Source organism: Balaenoptera ricei, chromosome 17, assembly GCF_028023285.1.
Source record: "Balaenoptera ricei isolate mBalRic1 chromosome 17, mBalRic1.hap2, whole genome shotgun sequence".
Classification (NCBI taxonomy): Eukaryota; Metazoa; Chordata; class Mammalia; order Artiodactyla; family Balaenopteridae; genus Balaenoptera; species Balaenoptera ricei.
The window spans coordinates 2,653,721-2,674,282 of record NC_082655.1 but is presented as its reverse complement, the minus strand read 5'-3'; the positions used below and the strand labels follow the sequence as shown (position 1 = coordinate 2,674,282).

The following is a 20,562-nucleotide window of genomic DNA, read 5'->3' as shown; positions in this document are numbered from 1 at the left end:
GCTCCTCGTCTCTGCTCTCGCTGTGCCCGGGGGGGCCATTGCCACTCCTCCCGGCAGCCCTCTGTGGCCCAGTTGTTTGCGTGCGGGTCACGTCTCCCCAGCCACGCTGTGTGCTCCCCTCTGCCCCTCCCAGCACAGACCTCGGGCGGGGACGTCTATGGGTCTGAGGGGGGCACTTTGGGGTGTGACGGGGAGGTGCAGACGCTGTGCCTGGTGGCGTGGGTTCTGCATTTTCTGAGCATTACCGCAGAGGTTGCCTGCACTTTGAAGTCTTCCCTGGTGTGTGCCAGGTAACACGGGTGATGGCCGTGAACACTTTTTTTAAATTGAAGCATGTTTTACGTATGATGAGATGCACAAAATGTATGTACAGTTTGTTGTGGTTTTTTTAAAGTTTTATTGGAGTATAGTTGATTTATAGTGTTGTGTTAATTTCAGGTTACAGCAAATGAATCAGTTATATATATATATATATATATCCACTTTTTTTTTTTTTAGATTCTTTTCCCATATAGGCCATTACAGAGTACTGAGTAGAGTTCCCTGTGCTATACAGTAGGTTCTTATTAGTTATCTATTTTATATATAGTAGTGTGTATATGTCAATCCCATCTCCCAATTTATCCCTCCCCCCCCTTATCCCCTGGTAACCATAAGCTTGTTTTCTACATCTGTGACTCTACTTCTGTTTTGTAAATAAGTTCATTTGTACCTTTTCTTTTAGATTCCACACGTAAGTGATACCATATGGTATTTGTCTTTCTCTTTCGGACTTACTCAGTATGACAATCTCTAGGTCTATCCATATTGCTGCAAATGGCATCATTTTGTTTTTTTATGGCTGAGTAATACTCCATTGTATATATGTACCACATCTTCTTTATCCATTCCTCTGCTGATGGACATTTAGGTTGCTTCCATGTCCTGGCTATTGGAAATAGTGCTGCAGTGAACATTGGGGTGCATGTATCTTGTTTCAAATTATGGTTTTCTCTGGGTATATGCCCAGGAGTGGGATTGCTGTGTCATATGGCAGTTGTATTTTTAGTTTTTTAAGGAACCTCCATACTGTTCTTCATAGTGGTTGTATCAATTTACATTCCCACCAACAGTATAGGAGGGTTCCCTTTTCTCCACACCCTCTCCAGCATTTATTGTTTGTAGATTTTTAAAAATTAATTAATTTACTTATTTATTTTTGGCTGTGTTGGGTCTTCGTTGCTGAGCGGGGGCTACTCTTCGTTGGGGTGCGCGGGCTGCTTCTCACTGCGGTGGCTTCTCTTGTTGTGGAGCCTGGGCTCTAGGTGCGCAGGCTTCAGTAGTTGCGGCATGAGGGCTCAGTAGTTGTGGCTCACAGGCTCTAGAGCACAGGCTCAGTAGTTGTGGCGCACAGGCTTAGTTGCTCCGCAGCATGTGGGATCTTCCTGGGCCAGGGCTCGAACCTGTGTCCCCTGCATTGGCAGGCAGATTCTTAACCACTGCGCCACCAGGGAAGCCCTGTCGATCTTTTGATGATGGCCATTCTTAGTGGTGTGAGGTGATACTTCATTGTAGTTTTGATTTGCATTTCTCTAACAATGAGTGATGCTGAGCGTCTTTCATGTGTTTTTTGGCCATCTGTATGTCTTCTTTGGAGGAATGTCTATTTAGATCTTCTGCCCATTTTTTGATTGGGTTATTTGGTTTTTTTGATATTGAGCTGCATGAGTTGTTTGTATATTTTGGAAATTAATCCCTTCTCGGTTGCTTCGTTTGCAAATATTTTCTCCCATTCTGAGGGTTGTCTTTTTTGTTTATGGTTTCCTTTGCTGTGCTAAAGCTTTTAAGTTTCATTAGATCCCATTTGTTTATTTTTTTTAATTTTCATTACTCTAGGAGGTGGGTCAAAAAAGATCTTGCTGCAGTTTATGTCAAAGAGTGTTCTGCCTGTGTTTTCCTCTGAAAGTTTTATAAAAAGTGTCCGGCCTTACATTTAGGTCCTTAATCCATTTTGAGTTTATTTTTGTGTATGGTGTTAGAAAATGTTCTAATTTCATTGATTTACATGTAGCTGTCCAGTTTTCCCAGCACCACTTATTGAAGAGACTGGCTTTCCTCCATTGTATATTCTTGCCTCCCCTGTCATAGATTAGGTGACCGTAGGTGCGTGGGTTTATCTCTGGCGTCTCTATCCTGTTCCATTGATCTACATTTCTGTTTTTGTGCCTGTACTGTACTGTTCAGTTTGTTGTGTCTTGACGAAAGCATACACCACATAACCACCCGACAATCAAGACACAGAACATTTCCATCACCGCTACTGGTCCCTCTGTGCCCCTTTCCAGGTGGCCCCCACACGAGGGAAACAACTTCTGAATTCTGTTATGGATTGGTTTTGCTTGTTCCTGAGCTTTCTATAAATGGGCTCTACAGCATGTGTTCTTTTCATCTGGCTCAGTTCAGGCAACATGATGTTTTTAGGATTCATCCACAGTGTTTGAGTAGCAATAGCTCATTCTTTTTATTGCGTGAATGCTACAGCTTGGTTATTGGCTCTCCTGTCATTCTTTTCCAAAGCTGCCACACCGTTTTATATCCCCACCAGCGGTATGTACATGAGGCTTCCAGTTCCTCCCCATCCTCAGCAGAACTTGTTAGTATCTATTTTTTTTAATCGTAATCATCCTAGTGGGCATGAAGTGGCATCTCATTGTGGCTCTGGTTGCATTTCCCCGATGGCTAATGACGTAGAGCATCTTTTCATGGACTACTTGCCATCTCTGTGTCTTCTTCAGAGAAATGTCTATTCATATCCTGTGCCGATCAGTCTACTCACTTTCAAGGCGATTAATCACATGGTTGAGTGTACCCTGCTTATTTTTTTTTTCCATTTTTCACATCTGTACTTTTTTCTTTTGTTCCTCCTTTCCTGCCTCCTTTTAGACTGCTCTTAAATTCAAGTTCATCTTCTTTATTGTCTTTTTAGCTCTATGTTTGGTTTTTTTTGGGGGGGGAAGGGGGCCGTGCCACGCAGCATGTGGGATCTTGGTTCCCCAACCAGGGATCGAACCCACACCCCCTGCAGTGGAAGTGTGGAGTTTTAACCACTGGGCTGCCCGGGAAGTCCCTAGCTCTGTGTTTTTTGTTCCACTTTTTAGTGGTTGCTTTAAGGATTTCAATGTGCAACCTGCAACCTTACCTTCTCACAATCTGCTTTAAATAACTGTTACACACCACTTCATGTATAATGGACACAGAGCACAGCAGTAAAATTAATTCCATTTACCTCTTTCTCTCCCTTTCGTATTGTTGTTAAATGCAGTGTTTTATTTCTATGATTGTGATAAACCTATTTTAAAAAATTTTGCCTAAGTACTCAATGGTCTTTCAAAGAAATTAAGGAAAAAATTATTTTTGCCCATATATTTACCATTTCTGGTTGAGCTTCACTCCTTCTTAAAATCCAGGTTTCCATCTTGCATCATTGCTCCTTAGCCTTAAGAATTTCCTGTAGTATTTCTTATCATATGAGTCTGTCGTAAACAGATTCTAGGCTGATAGTTTTTATTTTTTTCCCAGCACATTAGAAATATCATTCCATTGTCTTGCAGCTTAGCTTGTTCCTGATGGGAGGTCTGCCGTCATTCCCACTGTTCTGCTGAATATAATGTGGTTTCTGTAGCTGCTTTTAAGATTCTGTCTCTGGTTTGCATGAGTTGGACTACAGTGTGCTTGGGTGTGAAGAGCTTTGTGTTTATCTTGCTTGCAGTTTACTCTCTTGAATTTGGGGAAAACTTAACCATTACCTCTTCCAATATTTCTCTTGCCCATTCTCTCTCTCCGTGTCTTCTGGGATTCTGATTATATATTAGTAATATATATATTATAATTTATATATAATTATATATTAGTTAGACCATCTGATAATGTCCCACAGGTCTCAGGAACTGCTATAATTTTTTCCTTCTTTTTCTTGTGTGCTTTAGTCTGGCTAAGACCCGAACCTTTCTTCTTCTGTGTCCTGTCTGCAGTTAGACCTATCCAGCAAATTTTCATTTTAGTTCTAGAACTTCCATTTATTTTATAAAGAACTTTGATTTTCTCTCCTAAATCCTATATTCTTCACTCATCCTCTCCATATCTTTCTCTGAGTTTTAAAACATACCTGTAATTGTTGGTCTGAAGTCCTTGTCTGCTGCATACTGGCTCATCTGTGGGTCTGCTTCTGTCTACTGTGTTTCCTGTTGATTTTAGTCGCATCTTCAAGCTTCACATGTGTAGTACTTTTCACTGCATCCTGGATATTGTTAATGACACGCTGAGGAGACTCTGGACTATATCCTTAAGTCTTGTTCTAGAAGGTCATTAAATTACTGGCAGATCACCTTGATCCTGTGGAGAGGGTTGGTTTTAGGCTTTTCTAGGGTGAGTATATTTCAGTTTTGACCTTAGTCCTGGTATGTGGTCTTTGTTCTTACAGCATGGCCCTTTTAGGGTTTCGAGGAATGCCCAAGGTATATACCAAGCCTTTCCTACAGGAATGAGCTAGAACTTTGAACTCTTATCTCTGTAGCCCTGGGGAGCTGTGAAATCTCTTTTCAGGTCTTGAATGTTCCAGTTCTGCTGTTTATACACAGTTTAGGAGTCAGCCCCTTAAGGATATGAGGAGAATTTATACATGCATTTTGGGGATCCCTCATTTGGGGGATATCCCCCCTCTATTTCCAGCCACATTGGCAGCAGCAGCCCCAAACTATACCCTCAACCAAGATGGCCTGCTACGTACTGCTAGAATTTTTATCCCTCAGTGCCCCACAGAGAGCCGGGAAGTCCCCTCAGAGGAAACCCAGGTAACTGTGCAGCTCACTGAGTTTCTTTCTTTTCTTTCAAAGACCGTATCCCTCAGCTTTGGTTGATCTCCAGTGACTGTCAGATGTGTGTGTGTCCATCCATGGATGCATTTTGGACCAAAAGTTGCCTGTTAAATATAGTGAGAGACATAACAGATTAGAATGAGGACGGATAACCTTGTTTTCAGGATGGAATCCCTCTTATTTTTCAACTTAACAAGTACAGTAAGTAGTTTTCCTATTTAACAACAATGAGAAAAGGACAAGAGGAAAGCAGGGCTTCTTTGGGTAAAAGAGAGTGTTTGCTGTGAAGTGTTGTTCCAAGTCTTTATCTAAACAAGGATAACAGCTAAAGCCTTGGTCACTCATCAGCTGTGGTCCGTGGGCACTGAGGTGTGGCCTGAGGGTGTGTGTGGTGGGGGACAGGCGACGCCTCTGACTCCTCCCCAGGCCCTTGGCGAGGTGAGCCTGAGGGTCCCCGGCTTCCCTTTCTACTTCCGTCCCAGTATTTCAGACCCTGCGTGCCTTCCCTACGTCTGGATGGAAGCTGCCTTTACTGCAGCGCTGCCCCTCCCCCAGGCCTGACATTTCTGGGAGGGAGCGGACCCCGTTCCTGATCCCTGTGGTCGGAGGTCTGCTCTGTGACGTTGCCGGCACGCCTGTGGTTCAGGCTGCAGCCTCCGTGTGCATTCAGGTTCAAATCCAGGCGTTGTCACCGATGACTGGTCACTTTGGGCTGGTCCCCTGCACTCTTGGAGTCTCTGTTTCTTCATCTGAAAAGTGAGATGGAAATACCATCCCTCCCACAGGAGAGCACGCTGACGGCTGGGAGATGCGAGAGGCAGAAAGTGGGCCTTGGAGCGTCCGTGAGTGTGAGGGTTGGTGACAGTTACCCCAGAGGACCGCTTCCCCGGATCTCGTGGACAAAGCTCTCCCCAGGTCCTCCTCCCTTCCACCGCCCACGGCAGGGGCGCCTTCCCTTTGGGTACCTGGCCCACCTCGAGGGCAGTGATCGGTCTCACCCACATCTGTCGCCCCCACCCCTTGCTCCGTGTGCAGCAGGTCCCTTACGTGCTCGCACAGGCGGGGTCGCTGTGAACTCCGCCCTGTGCAGTGTTGCCAGGGGGCAGTGAGCGTGCTCGTCGGCATGCCCCCGGGGGCATTAGCACCTCTTGGCAGGACTTCCTGCCACCCAGGTCTTGCTAACAGGCAGCGGCATCCTAGGGGCCCTGTTAATTAGTCCAAGTGGATAGCGGCATCTCGGGATAAAAGGAGGGATGCTGGGGTTTGCTTATTAGGTCTCAGGCAGGAAAGAGAGGTATGGGCGGGCTCTCGCCACCTGTGACTGAGAACCCAGCTGAGCTTCCAAGTCCTGAGGGCAGCCAAGGACAGAGGGGTCATTTCTCTGTGGACCTGGAGTCCACCCACCATGACAGGAAGCCAGAGCCCACCTTGGGGACTTGTACCCCCTCCCTCTGGAGCCAGATGGCACTGCCTGAGGGCAGGGCTGTGTCCTCCTGTCCTGGTGGCCTCAGCACAGGGCGGGAGGTGGAGGACGCAGGCAATAAGAGCCAGGAGAGGACAGCCCTGCAGCTCTTCACCTTTCCTTGAACCTGACCCCGTCTCCCCTGTAGCCTTGATCTCACCTCCTCCCTGCTGTACTAATTTTGATGACCTGTAGCTCTCATGATGTGGAAACTCTTGGTTTGCTGGAGTGAGTAATAGAAAGAGACAGAGAGGAGCTTAAACAGAGAGATGTATCCCATGGCGGGGCACTGTCACCTAGAGTTCTGATCCTCACCGCCAGGGGTAGCAGACGCCGTGGCCTCAAGTGATAGGAAATGCCAAACAACCGTGGCAGGAAGGGTTCCGAAAGCCTCAGGAGAGGGCGCTGGACTCCAGCCGTTTCCTCGTCGGTAAAAATGGGGCTAATGGTCTGAGTGTCCCCACGAGAAAAGGCGAAGGCGCCACGGGGCAGCTAGTTACAGATGCCAACACCACGGTCAGACGTGGTACAGGAGCCGTGGCCCCGCCGGTCACACTGCCGGTCACACTGCAGCCCTCACGGCGCTTTCATCCCTGTGCTCCGAGTTCGCTCTGCCTGCCCCTCATGCTGGCTCTTCCGTCCTGCAGGTACCGGTAACAGTATCGTGGTCCTGACCACGGCTGGATTTCTTCATCAAGAACTGAAGATCGGCGAGAACTTTAAAGAGATAAGCACCTCCTTCCTGGGTTTCCAGCTCGTGCCCGAGGTAACCCAGTGCGTCAGGTTGGGCTGGCGCCCCCGTGCCACTGGGCTGCCGCCGCCCGCGTCGTGACCCGTTCCGCTTTAGCAGGAGCAGCTATGGGCGGCCTGTGCCGGGTACGACGACATCTACACCTGGAGCCTGCAGGACCTCGCCCAGCCCCCGCAGAGGATCCACCTGCAGGACTGCTCCAAGATCAACTGCATGATCAGGGTGAAGAAGCAGGTAAGGCGGCCCCAGGGCTGCTGATCAAGGCCTGGCCGGGAAGGACGTGGGTCAGGGGGTGCCCGAGGGAGCACCGTACTCCTCTGAGTGGGCTGCTTGTGCGGTGCCCGTTTCTCCTCAGCAGATCTGGGTGGGCGGCACAGGGCTGTCGCAGGGGAGATCCAAGGGGAAAATCTACGTGATCAATGCCGAGAGGAAGACGGTGGAGAAGGAGCTGGTGGCCCATACGGACACGGTGAAGACCCTGTGCTCCGCGGAGGACAGATACGTGCTGAGCGGGTCCGGCCGCGAGGAGGGGAAGATCGCCATCTGGAAGGTCGAGTAACCGAGGGCGCATGTGCCCTGTGAGCGAGGGATGCGCCTCCTGCCGGCTCCTGGCGCTTCCCCAGAGAAGGCGGGTCTGAGCCTGGGGTGGGGGGCACCGGGGGGGCCCTGCTGTGGGGGCCTGTTTGGCTCTCTGGCCTCAGTTACGAGACCGATAGTGTCGCACTTTCTCTCCTGGACTTAGCTGATTAAACTGGACCGTTTGAGGCTGGGGTGCCTGTCAGGCAGACTCTGCTGAGAAGTCACCCTGTGCAGTCTAGACGGCTCCAGAACCACGACCTGGGCCAGCACCAGGCCATCCGGGAGCAGTTTAGCCGGAGCACCCGTGACCTGCAGACCTCGGGTCTAGCTTTTCCTCCACTTCACTCACTCACCAAATACTAAGCACCAGACTTAACTTACAGGAGCCCGACAGCCAGACACTGACCTCTTGTTCCCAGCAAAGCTCACGAGAAGGGGTGTATTTTAAATGAGCACGTTGTGGTTGAACAGGTTTGCGCCTGCCCTTGCTGTCCCCCGACAGAGCAGGTGACCCGCGCCTGCCCAGGGAGGGGGACAACACTGGGTTGAGGCTGTCTGGACAGGGCTGGGCCAGCTGACGCAAGCGCTGGGTTTTTTCCTTTTAACTAATGCAACGTTTTTTATAATGAAAAAACCTAGAGACTTTTTTTGACCAAAGGTCGGCATTCCATCTAAAATAGCACAGACAAACCCTCACCAGATACTCGTGTCCGTTTCCGCTGCATCTGCATCCTAGGTGCACAGCGTGTATGTATATGTAGGTGGTGCCTTATTATTTAACTGAGGATACTACTAGCTATGCTCTTATCTTACTAGCTATAAATATTTGCAAAAGGGACCTTTTGTACATTTTTACCATTACCGTTGAGCTCTCGTCCCCTAATTGTCGGCGAGGGAGGTTTTGGCACGGCTGCACTGCGTGAAGGCCCGAGGCCTGTCCCCTGTGGGCCCATGACGCGCTCTGCCACAGGGGGCTGGCTGCCGGACCCTCCCCCTGGGCTCTGGGGACCTGGACAGACATCACGCCGGACCTCGCTCACCCTGAGAGGTCTGTGAGGGTCTCTGTCAGGCCCCCAGCACACAGCCAGGCTTCAGAGGCATCTGCAGTGCCTCCCAGGTGAGAGCTTTGGCCGGGCCTCCGGCTGGCTCTGCGGGACCTAAGCATTCTGGACGGTCTGATCACTGACTGGCATTTCGGAACGTTCTGAGACTGTGCTGCGGAGAGCAGCCAGGCGGCCTAATCCGCACCCCCACCCCGAGTCTGTCCTTCTGGGGGGGGGGGGGGTGTTCCCTGACTGACTTCTAGAAGGAAGACTAGGCCAGCAGCAAATGGCAGAAGGTGGAATTCTGCTTCTGTAAACACATGAAAAGTTAGAGTAAAAGCCTGTCAGAAATCCACATAAATTATTGCATTCCAACCCACATGTAACCAGGTATTTTCACCTCGTTGGTAATAAATTCTCTTTTTTACTAAAACACTGCTGTCCAGTTTCCTTACTTTATCCAACATTAACTGGTGGCGGCGCTTTAAAATAATACAGGACTGCTCAACATCACTAATTATTAGAGAAATGCAAATCCAAACAACAATGAGGTACCACCTCACACCGGTCAGAATGGCCAACATTCAAAAGTCAACAGATAACAAATGCTGGAGAGGGTGTGGAGAAAAGGGAGCCCCCACCCCACACACACACACTGTTGGTGGGAATGTCAATTGATGCAGCCACTATGGAGAACAGTATGGAGGGTCCTTACAAAACTAAAAATAGAAGCACCATATGACCCAGCAATCCCACTCCTGGGCATATATCCAGACAAAACTCTAATTCAAAAAGATACATGCACTCCAATGTTCATAGCAGCACTATTCACAATAGCCAAGACATGGAAACAACCTAAATGTCCATCGACAGATGAATGAATAAAGAAGATGTGGTATATATATATATATATATACATACACACACAATGGAATATCACTCAGCCATAAAAGAATGAAATAATGCCATTTGCAGCCACATGGATGCAACTAGAGATTATTATACTAAGTGAAGTAAGAAAGAGAAAGACAAATACCATATGATATCACTTATATGTGGAATCTAAAATATGACACAAATGAATCTATCTACAAAACAGAAACAGACTCACAGACACAGAGAACAGACTTGTGGCTGCCAAGGGGCAGAGGGTTGAGGGAGGGATGGAGGGGGAGTTTGGGATTAGCAGATACAAACTATTACATATAGAATGGATGTACAACAAGGTCCTACGGTATAGCACAGGGAACTGTATTCAGTATCCTATGATAAACCATATGGAAAAGAATTATTTTTAAAAAGTGTGTATGTATGTATAACTGAATCACTTTGCTGCTATACAGCAGTAACTAACACAACACTGTAAATCAACTATACTTCAATAAGAAAAATATTAACACTGAAAAAAATTAATACAGGATCATTTTGGATTTGTTCTTATGCATTCTAAGCACCTGTCAAGTTACTTTAATGCAGACTTTTCATTTCCTTTATTCTTGGTGATAATTTCCAAGATCTTATTCGACAGTGATTGCAACTGAAATGAGTACAGAAAAGTCAGAGGCTTTTAGGAAATGATCCTTTATATAAAAGAGGAAAAAGAGGTGAACAATGGAGTTAAAAGGGGAATAAATTGGCTGGTGCAAGTGTATGGCTCTGTATTTATGTAAAAAGAATCTTGCCAGTGGAGTCTGTGGAAATGAAAAGGGCACTTTTATGCCTTCGGTGTTTCCTCTGTGCTTTGGAGAGATTCCACGATGAATGATTTGTCGTGGGAAGGCCCAAAATGAGCCAGAATCCACTAAACAGACAATGATGCCTTCCCTACCTCAGCTTTAGAAACCGGAATTAAATTGGTACCAAAAAAAAGTTTTTATCTTGAACTAGAAGCTCGTTTACTTTAATATAACTTCAGCTCTCCAGCCGTATTTCAGACAATAGACAAGAAGGCTTGGTTTGGGGGCTGGCACGGCTCCACGACGCCAATCAAAAGCTCAACCCACTCCCTGGTCACAGGGAATATTTTTATGATTTGCTCTCAGAAGATGCGAATGCACTGGTTGTTCTCAAAGACAACCTTCGTATTGGATGTGATTGTAACATCTGAATTACAAGTGCATGACTTTGGTCCATTTCTAGGGGATTCCTTAGGAAGATGAAGAGGTGTTTTATCCACGTGACTAGGGAGGGCACAGTTGGAAAACCAGGCAGAGTTGCCCTGCTGTTGCTGCTGCCTGCAAATGTTTGTATCATATTTCTTGCAGGGACTTCCCTGGTGGCGCAGTGGTTAAGAATCCGCCTGCCAATGCAGGGGACACGGGTTCGAGCCCTGGTCCGGGAAGGTCCCACATGCCGCGGAGCAACTAAGTCCGTGCACCACAACTACCGAGCCTGCGCTCTAGAGCCCTCGAGCCACAACTACTGAGCCTGCGCTCTAGAGCCCTCGAGCCACAACTACTGAGCCTGCGCTCTAGAGCCCTCGAGCCACAACTACTGAGCCCACGTGCCACAATGACTGAAGCCCGCGCGCCTAGAGCACGTGCTCCACAAGAGAAGCCACTGCAATGAGAAGCCCGCGCACCACAATGAAGAGCAGCCCCCCCACTCACCGCAACTAGAGAAAAGCCCGCGTGCAGCAACGAAGACCCAACGCAGCCAAAATAAATAAATTTATAAAATAAAAAAAAGAAGAAGAAAGATATGTCCATGTCCTAGTCCCTGGAACCTTTGATTGTGACCTTATTTGGCAAAAGGATCTTTGCAGATATAACTAAGATCTCATGATGAGATGGTCCTGAACCCAAAGACAAGCATCCTTAGAATAAGAGACCAACACACACAGGGGAGAGGCCAACTACATGTCATCTGCAAGAGCTGCACTTTCAATATAAAAATGCTAATGGAATAAGAGCAAAAGGATGAAAAACGTATACCCTGCAAATGATAAGCATAAGGCTGGTAGAGCTGTTAATATCAGTCAAGACAGACTTCAACTGAAGGTATATTTACAAGAAACAAACAGGGATGTGCACGAGGATGAGAAGGTGAGTACATCAAGATGACATAATGATCCTATGTGTATACGCATTTAGTAATAGAGATTCAAGACATGTGATGCAAACATGGTACAACTGGAGGAGAAAACAGACAAATCCACTCTCGTTGGAGATTTTAACACACTGCTCTCAGGAACTGATAGAACAAGCAAACAAAAAATTATCAAGGCTATAAAAGATTCGACACTATCAACCAATGTGACCTGACATTACAGAACACTACGCCCAACAATAGCAGAATATCCGTTCTTTTCAAGTGCACGTGGGGTGTTCATCAAGCTAGACCGTATGCTGGACCACAAGCTGGAAAAGATTTAGGTCACAGAAAATGTTCTCAGACCATGCCAAAATTAAATTAGAACTCAGGGACTTCCCTGGTGGTCCAGTGGGTAAGACTGCGCTCCCAAAGCAGGGGGCCCGGGTTCGATCCCTGGTCGGGGAACTAGATCCCGCATGCGTGCTGCAACTAAGAGTTCACATGCCGCATCTAAGAAGTCTGCATGCTGCATCTAAGGAGTGTGCATGCTGCAAGTAAAGATCCTGCATGCTGCAACTAAGACCTGGCGCAGCCTAAATAAATAAATAAATTATATATATATATATATATATATATATATATATATATATATATATATATATATATATTTTAAAGGATTTCCTTTCTTTTTTTAAAAATTTATTTATTTATTTGTTTATTTTTATTTTTGGCTGTTTTGGGTCTTCGTTTCTGTGCAAGGGCTTTCTCTAGTTGTGGCAAGCGGGGGTCACTCTTCATCGCAGTGCGCGGGCCTCTCACTATCGTGGCCTCTCTTGTTGTGGAGCACGGGCTCCAGACGCGCAGGCTCAGTAGTTGTGGCTCACGGGCCTAGTTGCTCCGCGGCATGTGGGATCTTCCCAGACCAGGGCTCAAACCCATGTCCCCTGCATTAGCAGGCAGATTCTCAACCACTGCACCACCAAGGAAGCCCATAAATTATATTTTTTAAAAACCTCTAATTAATTGTTAAAAAATCAACAGCAACAATTATACAAAAATCTCCATATTAAAATTATCTTGGAAGTTAAACAACATACTTGCAAATAACCCATGGGTCTAAGAAAAAAAAAAAAAATCACAAGGGAAATTATAAAATATTTTCAGCTGAATGACAGTGAAAACACAATATCTCAAAATTGATGGGATGCAGCTAAAGCAGTGCTCAGAAGAAAAATTATAGCTTTAAAATGCCTCTACTAGAAGGTTTAAAGTCAACAATCTGAATTTCCATTATAAGAATATAGAAAAATAAAAACATTTAATCCAAAACAAGGAAAGGAGGAAATAATAAAGATAAGACCAAATATCAATGAAATGGAAAACAGAATCAACAAAGCCAAAAATTGGTTCTTAAAAATAATAGGTACACTCTAGCAAGACTGATCAAGAAAAAAAAAAAAAAAAGCAAACACAAGTTACCAATATCACGAATGAGATAGAAGATGATATCTTATAGCCATCAAAAGGATATCATGAAAAACTTTATGGCAATATACTTGACAGCTTAGATGAAATGTATAAATTTCTTAAAAAACAACTTTATGAAACCAATGCAAGAAGTAGTTGAAAATCTGAATATTCCTATATCTATTAAGAACTTGACTTTAGTCAAAAACCTTCTCACAAAGAAAATCCTAGGCCCAGTTGATTTCATTAGTGAATTCTAACAAACTCTTAAGGATGGAATACTAAAATTCCATAGAAACTTTCAGAAGAATACAGGAGGGGAGGACACTTTCCAACTCACTTCAGGAGACCAGCATGACCCTGTTCTAAAATCTGACAGTGATCTTACAAGAAAATAAAAGTACAGATCAGTTCTCCTCATGAACATAGATACAAAATTCCTGAACAAAATATTAGCAAATTGAATCCAGTAATATTTTAAAAGGATAATATAGCATGACCAAGTGGTGTTTGTTCCAGGAATACAAGGTTAATTTAACATTTGAAAACTAATCTATATAATTCAACATATTAGCAAAATAAAGGACAAAAGCCATAATGATCATCTCAATAGATGCAGGAAAAAAATTGACAAAATAAAACATTCATGATAAAATACCTTGGCGAACTAAGAATAGAAGGGAACTTCCTCAAACTGATAAAGGGCATCTACAAGAAACCTACAGCAAAAAACATCCTTAATAGTGAAAGTCTAATTGCTTTCCCTCTAAGATTGGAAACAAGGCAAGGATGTTCACTTTCATCCCTCCTACTCAGCATGGTCCTGGAGGTTCCAGTCATGGCAGTAAGGCAAGAAAAATAAAAGAAGGGGAAAAGTACATTTATTCACAGGCAATTATGATTGTTTACATAAATCCTGAAAAGAATCTATTTTTTTCAATTAGGAAGGTAAGCAAATTTAGCAAGGTCACAGCTCAAGATCAATAGAAAACAAATTCTAACAGCAAACAACTGGAAAATGTAAAAATACTATTTACAATAGCATTAAGAACACATCAAATAGGAGTAAATTTAAGATGTGTCAGACCTGTGCACTGAAAATTCAAAAACATTGCTGAGAGAAATTTTAAAAGACCTAAATAAATGAAAAGATATACCATGTTAATGGACTGGAAGGGTAAATATTGTAAAGATGTTAGTTCTCTCCAAGTCGACCCGACAGATTCCATTTAATCCCAATCCAAGTCCCAACACAACTTTACAATAGATACAGTTGTCAATATATATTAAAGTTGTGTTGGGACTTGGATTGGGATTAAATGGAATCTACTGGGTCAACTTGGAGAGAACTAACATCTTGTACAATATCGATATAGACATATGGATATATTTGGAAATGCAAAGTAGAATAGTCACGATAACCCTTAAAAAGAAGATCAAAGCCAGAGGACTCACACTATGTGATTTAAAGCTTTACTAAAAGATACAGTAATTAAGACTCAGGATAAACACATCAATGGAACAAAATGTAGGGCCTAGACACATAAGTGTACAGTCAGGTGATATTCAACAAAAATTTCAGGACAATTCACTAAGCAAATTCTTTTAAAAAAAAACAGTGCTGCAATTAGTGGATAAATGTATGGAAAAGAGAAAAACACTCAACCCTCATCTCACTGTACAACCCTTATCTCACTACACAAAATTTAATTCAAGGTGGTTCACCTAAATGTAAAGCTATAAAGCTCTAGAAGCAAGCATAGGAGAATATCTCTGGAACCTTGGTATAGACAAAGATTTCTTAGAAATGATACAAAAAGTGCTAAATACAAAAGAAAAAGTTAATATATTGGATTCATCAAAATACACCATTAATGTGGTGAAAAGAGCAACCACAGATTGGGAGAAAATATTGACAGTGCTACATCCGACAAAGACTTATATCCAAAATATATAAAGAGCTCCTACAAATCAATAAGAAGACAAACACTCAATTAAAAAATAGGCAGAAGATACTTCACTAATGAAGCTATATGGTTGGCCAGTTTGAAAAGATGCTTAAAGTCATTAGTCGTCAGGGGAATACATATTAAACCACAACGAAATACCACTTGGTGCTCGTTAGAATGGCTAATATTAAAGATTCACGATAGCAAATAAAGATGAGGCTATTGAGCAAATGGAACTCTCATACACTGCTGGATAAAAATAGCATAACCACTTTGGGAGAGCTATTTGTCAGTTTCTTTTAGACACATACCTACCCTACAACTCCACAATACCACACTTAGTTTTTTTAACCCAAGAGAAATGAAAACGTATGTCTACAGAGAGACTCTTATGAGAATGTCCATAGCATCTTTATTTGTAACAGCCCTAAACTGGAAACACCCATCAACTGGAAAATGGCTGTGATATATCCTCACAATGGAATTCTATACAGCAGTAAAAAGGAACTAACAGCAATGTGTATGACTCTCAAAAGCATGTTGAGCAAAAGTAGACAGACACAAAGGCTACAAACTGTTTCCATTTATAGAAGTTCAAAACAGACAAAAGCAGTCCATGGTGATTGAATTCATAATCAGTGGTTGCTTGTGGTATGGGGTGTGTGGGGGATTGAGCTGGAAGACATCAAGAGAGAATTCTCTGGAATGAAGGAATTATTCCATGCAGATCGAGTGTTAGTTACTCAGGTGTAGGTATTTGTCAAAACGCTCATGGAATTGCACACTTGCACCTGTGCGTGTCACTGTATGTAAATTCACCTCACTTAAAAAACAAACAAGGGGCTTCCCTGGTGGCGCAGTGGTTGAGAATCTGCCTGCCAATGCAGGGGACACGGGTTTGAGCCCTGGTCTGGGAAGATCCCACATGCCACGGAGCAACTGGGCCCGTGAGCCACAATTACTGAGCCTGCGCGTCTGGAGCCTGTGCTCCGCAACAAGAGAGGCCGCGATAGTGAGAGGCCCGCGCACCGTGATGAAGAGTGGCCCCCTCTTGCCGCAGCTAGAGAAAGCCCTCGCACAGAAACGAAGACCCAACACAGCCACACACACACACAAAAAAATTCACCAATGAATTCTTCCAAATATATAAGGAATAAATAATACAAATTCTACGATAATTTTTTTCATAAAAACAGAAGAGGAGTTGAATGCTTACTATCTCATTTATGAGACTAACATTACCTGGCTACCAAAACCAGACAAGACATTACAAAGAAAAAAAATACGGACTAATTTCCCTCATAAACATTAAAATCTTTACAAACAGTTTAGAAAACCAAATCTAGCAATAAATAAAGAGGACATTACCTTATGATCAAGTGGAATTCATCGCAGGAATGCAAAGTTGGTTTAATATTCAAGACCAACTGATGTAATTCACCATCTTAACAAATGCAAAAAGAGAAAACACAAGTTCATCTCAATAGATTCAGAAAGAGTATTTGACATAGTTCAACATCCATTCATGTTAAGAACTCTCAGCAAACTAGGAATAGAAAGAAACTTCTTCAACTGGGTAAAGAGCGGCTACCAAAAACTCCACAGCAAACACTGTACTTACTGGTGAAGACTGAATGTTTTCACTGTGCAATCAGGAACAAGGCAGACTGCTTTCTCTCACAGATTGGGAGAAAATATTTACAAAATATATATCTGATAAAAGACTTGTATCCGTAAAACTCAACAAGGAAAACAAACCAACTAAAAAACAGGACAAAAAAACGAGGTTAGACATTTCACTAAAGATATACAAATTGCAAACACAGGAAAAGATGCTTAACATCTTAAGGAAATGCAGATTAAAACCACAATGGGACGCCATTACACCACCCATAGAATGGCTAAAATTTTTTAAACTACGCTGACTAGGATGCTGACAAGGATGTGAAGAGAGCAGAGCCCTCGTTCGTGTGACTGTGGGAACGCAAAATGGTAGAGCCCGTTCTCAAACCCATCAGAAAAGAGTTTGGCAGTTTTTATAAAGTTAAAAATATACATACTCACCAGCTGGTCGTTTGACTCACCAATCTCTCTCAGGTATTTATCGAAGAGAAATGAAAATGTACATTTCATTACTATACACACAAGTCTCCTACTCACAAGTTCCCAGCAGTTTTATTCATAATAACCAAAAACTAGAAATAATCCAAACGTCCATCAACTGTTGAATGGATAAACAAATTGCAGTACATTCATTTCATGGAATACTACTCAGCAATAAGAGGGAACAAGCTCACGGTGCCTGCAATAATATGGATGCATCTCAAATATTTATGCTAGGGACTTCCCTGGTGGCGCAGTGGTTAAGAATCTGCCTGCCAATGCAGGGGACACAGGTTCGAGCCCTGGTCCGGGAAGACCTCACATGCCGCGGAGCAACTAAGCCTGTGCGCCACAACTACTGAGCCCGAGTGCCACAACTACTGAAGCCCGCGTGCCTAGAGCCCGTGCTCCACAAGAAGAAAAGCCACCACGATGAGAAGCCCCTGCACTGCAACGAAGAGTAGCCCCCGCTCGCCGCAACTAGAGAAAGCCCACGCACAGCAACGAAGACCCAACACAGCTAAAAATAAATAAACAAATTAAAAAAAAATTATGCTAAATAAAGGAAACCAATCACAAAACACTGCATACCATTATATTCCATTTATATGAGACTCAAGAAAAGGCAAAAACTATAGTGACCAAAAGCAAACGAGTGATTGTCATGTATAGGAGGTGGGAGAAGGGAACGCCTACAGAAGGGCACAAGGGAACTTCTTGGGGGGACAAAATGTGCTGCCGTGAACATGTGTACAGAAGTTTTTATGTGAACATGTGTCTTCTTCCGCCTGGGTATATCCCTAGGAGTGGAATTGCAGGGTTGCCTCTTAACCCGACGTGTGTTTGAATTTTTGAAGCACTATATCATGCTTGCGGTGCTGCTTACACTCTACACATTTATCAGAACTTATCATATGGCACACTTAAAATTAGTCAGTTTTGGGCTTCCCTGGTGGCGCAGTGGTTGAGAACCTGCCTGCCAATGCAGGGGACACGGGTTCGAGCCCTGGTCTGGGAAGATCCCACATGCCACGGAGCAACTGCGCCCGTGAGCCACAATTACTGAGCCTGCGCGTCTGGAGGCTGTGCTCCACAACAAGAGAGGCCGCGACAGTGAGAGGCCCGCGCACCGCGATGAAGAGTGGCCCCCGCTTGCTGCAACTAGAGACAGCCCTCACACAGAAACAAAGACCCAACACAGCCATAAATAAATAAAAATAAAAATTTTAAAAAAAAAGAGAAAAAGGAGGCAAATCATGCTTAATCCTGAATTATACACTTTCCTGATGCACAGTGCTCAGATTAACGAGATGACGCCAAAGGTCTACTCACTTTGTGCCATGCAGACCCAGCCGAGTCCGAAGTCTCCTATGTGCATTGCAGCAGCTGTGCCGGGAACGGTGTCACTCTGGACCTGTCACCTACCGCCAGGAGGGCGTGTGGTGGGTATGCTTGCTAGTTGCCGCCACCCCACTTGGCAAAAGTCCTCTGTGGTCCTTCAGGCTGGGTCTCCTTCTTCAGGATCCTGCTGGTCTCCACCCTTCCAGGACCTACTCTTGTCTTGGAGAGTGCGTATGTGTGTTTTCTATCATTTCTAAGGGCCTGGAAAAGACACTGTGTGTCCACCTTCTGGTATCTCCGAGCTCAGTTTCCTGATCTAAACATTATAAGTCTCTCCATTTTGTTGGCAGAATCAAGCACGTAACAGAATGATGTAAAAGAACTGTGCAAATGGGAAGCATATAAAAGCTTTATAATTAAAGCCAATGTGTCCTCTAGACTGAGTTTGAAGCCAAATGTGAGATTTCTAAGAATTCAACTCTCTTCACTAATAAATTTTTCTTCTCCCACTCCCAGGAAAATCCTAAAGCATACTTCCCAGAAACACAAATTAGTGAGTTTTTAGAATGATAGATAGACAGACAGGTTAGATAGACAGAAAATAAATAAGGTAAATACACATAAATACAACTTTTTTTCTGATTTTCCGATAAAAACGAAACACCCCAAACAAAAACCTCTGTTCATACTGTTAAAACAATGTAGTAGACCAATATGTGCTAATAAGGAAAGATGATCAACTATTTTGCGAAACAAAAAAACGTACATTGCAAACTCTACATAGTGTGGTCCAATTTTTGTAAAAAAAAAAAAAAAAAAAAGCTTGTTTCTGCTTTAGCACATGTGGGACAGATGTGGAGGCGTGCGGGTTGGACGGGGTCTGGGGCACTGCTGTTCCGTTATCTACCGCCCGTGTGTGTGCGTCCTCCAGCCAGCGGCCTGGAGCGGCCTCCCCTGGCGGGTGACTGCACCTGCGCCAGGTGAGGCGTGACGGCCCCCCCCCACCCCCGCACCTCCGCCCCGGCGCCAGGTCTCGCGGGCTTTGCGCATCCTGGGCAGGGGCTGGACGGACACCAGGGGGCGCTGCGCGCTCGCTTAGCCGGGAAGAGGATGAGGGCGGGGCCCCTGGCTCCAAGCCCCTCCCCACGGGGAGGGCCCGCCTCTCGCTGCCTGCACAGCGGCAGGAGGGGCAACGCGCGGACCCTTCAGTCCCCACGACAGGGAGGCACGAACCCCCTGGTCCCCACGGCAGGGAGGTGTGGCCAGGTTCTGCCCGCAGGGGCGCTCAGGGCACAAGCGCAGGGCCAGGGCCTCCCAGTTTCCATCCTCCTGATGCCCAGGCGCAACACCAGGACTCCGTGGTGATCTCGCCCCCAACCCCACCCCGCCAAGGGTCCGAGCCGGCCCCTTCGCCCCTCCACCATCCCCAGGCAGGCCTCCCCAGTGCCCCAACTCAGAGCCAGCCTGCGCCCCACTGCAGGTCAGCAGCCTCGGAACAAATCAACCCATCCAGCGTTCATCTCTCACCGGCTGCGTGACCTTGGGCGAGCCCCTCCCCCTTCCTTTCTTCTGTTGCCAAGTGCAACAGGTCACCAGCATGCTGGGTGGTTATCATAACCGGCTGGCTCAGCCTGAAGCCCACCTGAGCCAGGTGAGGTGGGCCGAGCTGAGACGCCCCCACCCACCCACCCAACCCCCTCGCCTCTGGCAGGTACCCTGGAGGGCCTGGGAGTTCTGACACGGGCCCCCAGGTTTGGGGCTGGGAGAGCCTCTGGGGACACTTCAGGAGCCCTTACCTAGTCCACACCCACTGGCAGCCCTTGGTCAGAGCGGGGCGTCTCTGCCCTCCCCACCATGGACACCCACCCAGGTTCCAGGAGGGCAGGGGGCGGGCCTGGGTCCACAGCCCAGCCACAAGAGGGCAGAGGGAGGGGCTCTGGAGAAGTGACACAGACACACCCACGCTGTCACCTGGCAGGGA

At 45.5% G+C, this 20,562-nt stretch overlaps 2 protein-coding genes across 5 annotated transcripts in view; one reads left to right on the top strand and one right to left on the bottom strand.

The window, feature by feature from the left end:
- DENND3 (DENN domain containing 3) overlaps window positions 1-9,121 on the top strand; it is a 61,382-nt gene extending 52,261 nt beyond the window's left edge. Inside the window, exons 21-23 of one of the 4 annotated variants that reach the window (XM_059902326.1) lie at window positions 6,963-7,081; window positions 7,166-7,300; window positions 7,422-9,121. In XM_059902326.1, the coding sequence (XP_059758309.1) occupies window positions 6,963-7,081; window positions 7,166-7,300; window positions 7,422-7,625 (458 nt within the window). In that variant the 3' untranslated portion in view covers window positions 7,626-9,121. Of the gene's footprint in view, window positions 1-5,638; window positions 5,724-6,962; window positions 7,082-7,162; window positions 7,301-7,421 lie in introns of those variants that run through there. The other 3 variants (XM_059902325.1, XM_059902324.1, XM_059902328.1) reach the window with 3 other exon arrangements.
- SLC45A4 (solute carrier family 45 member 4) overlaps window positions 1-20,562 on the bottom strand; it is a 104,785-nt gene that overhangs the window by 6,222 nt on the left and 78,001 nt on the right. The gene's annotated exons all lie outside the window — the stretch shown is intronic.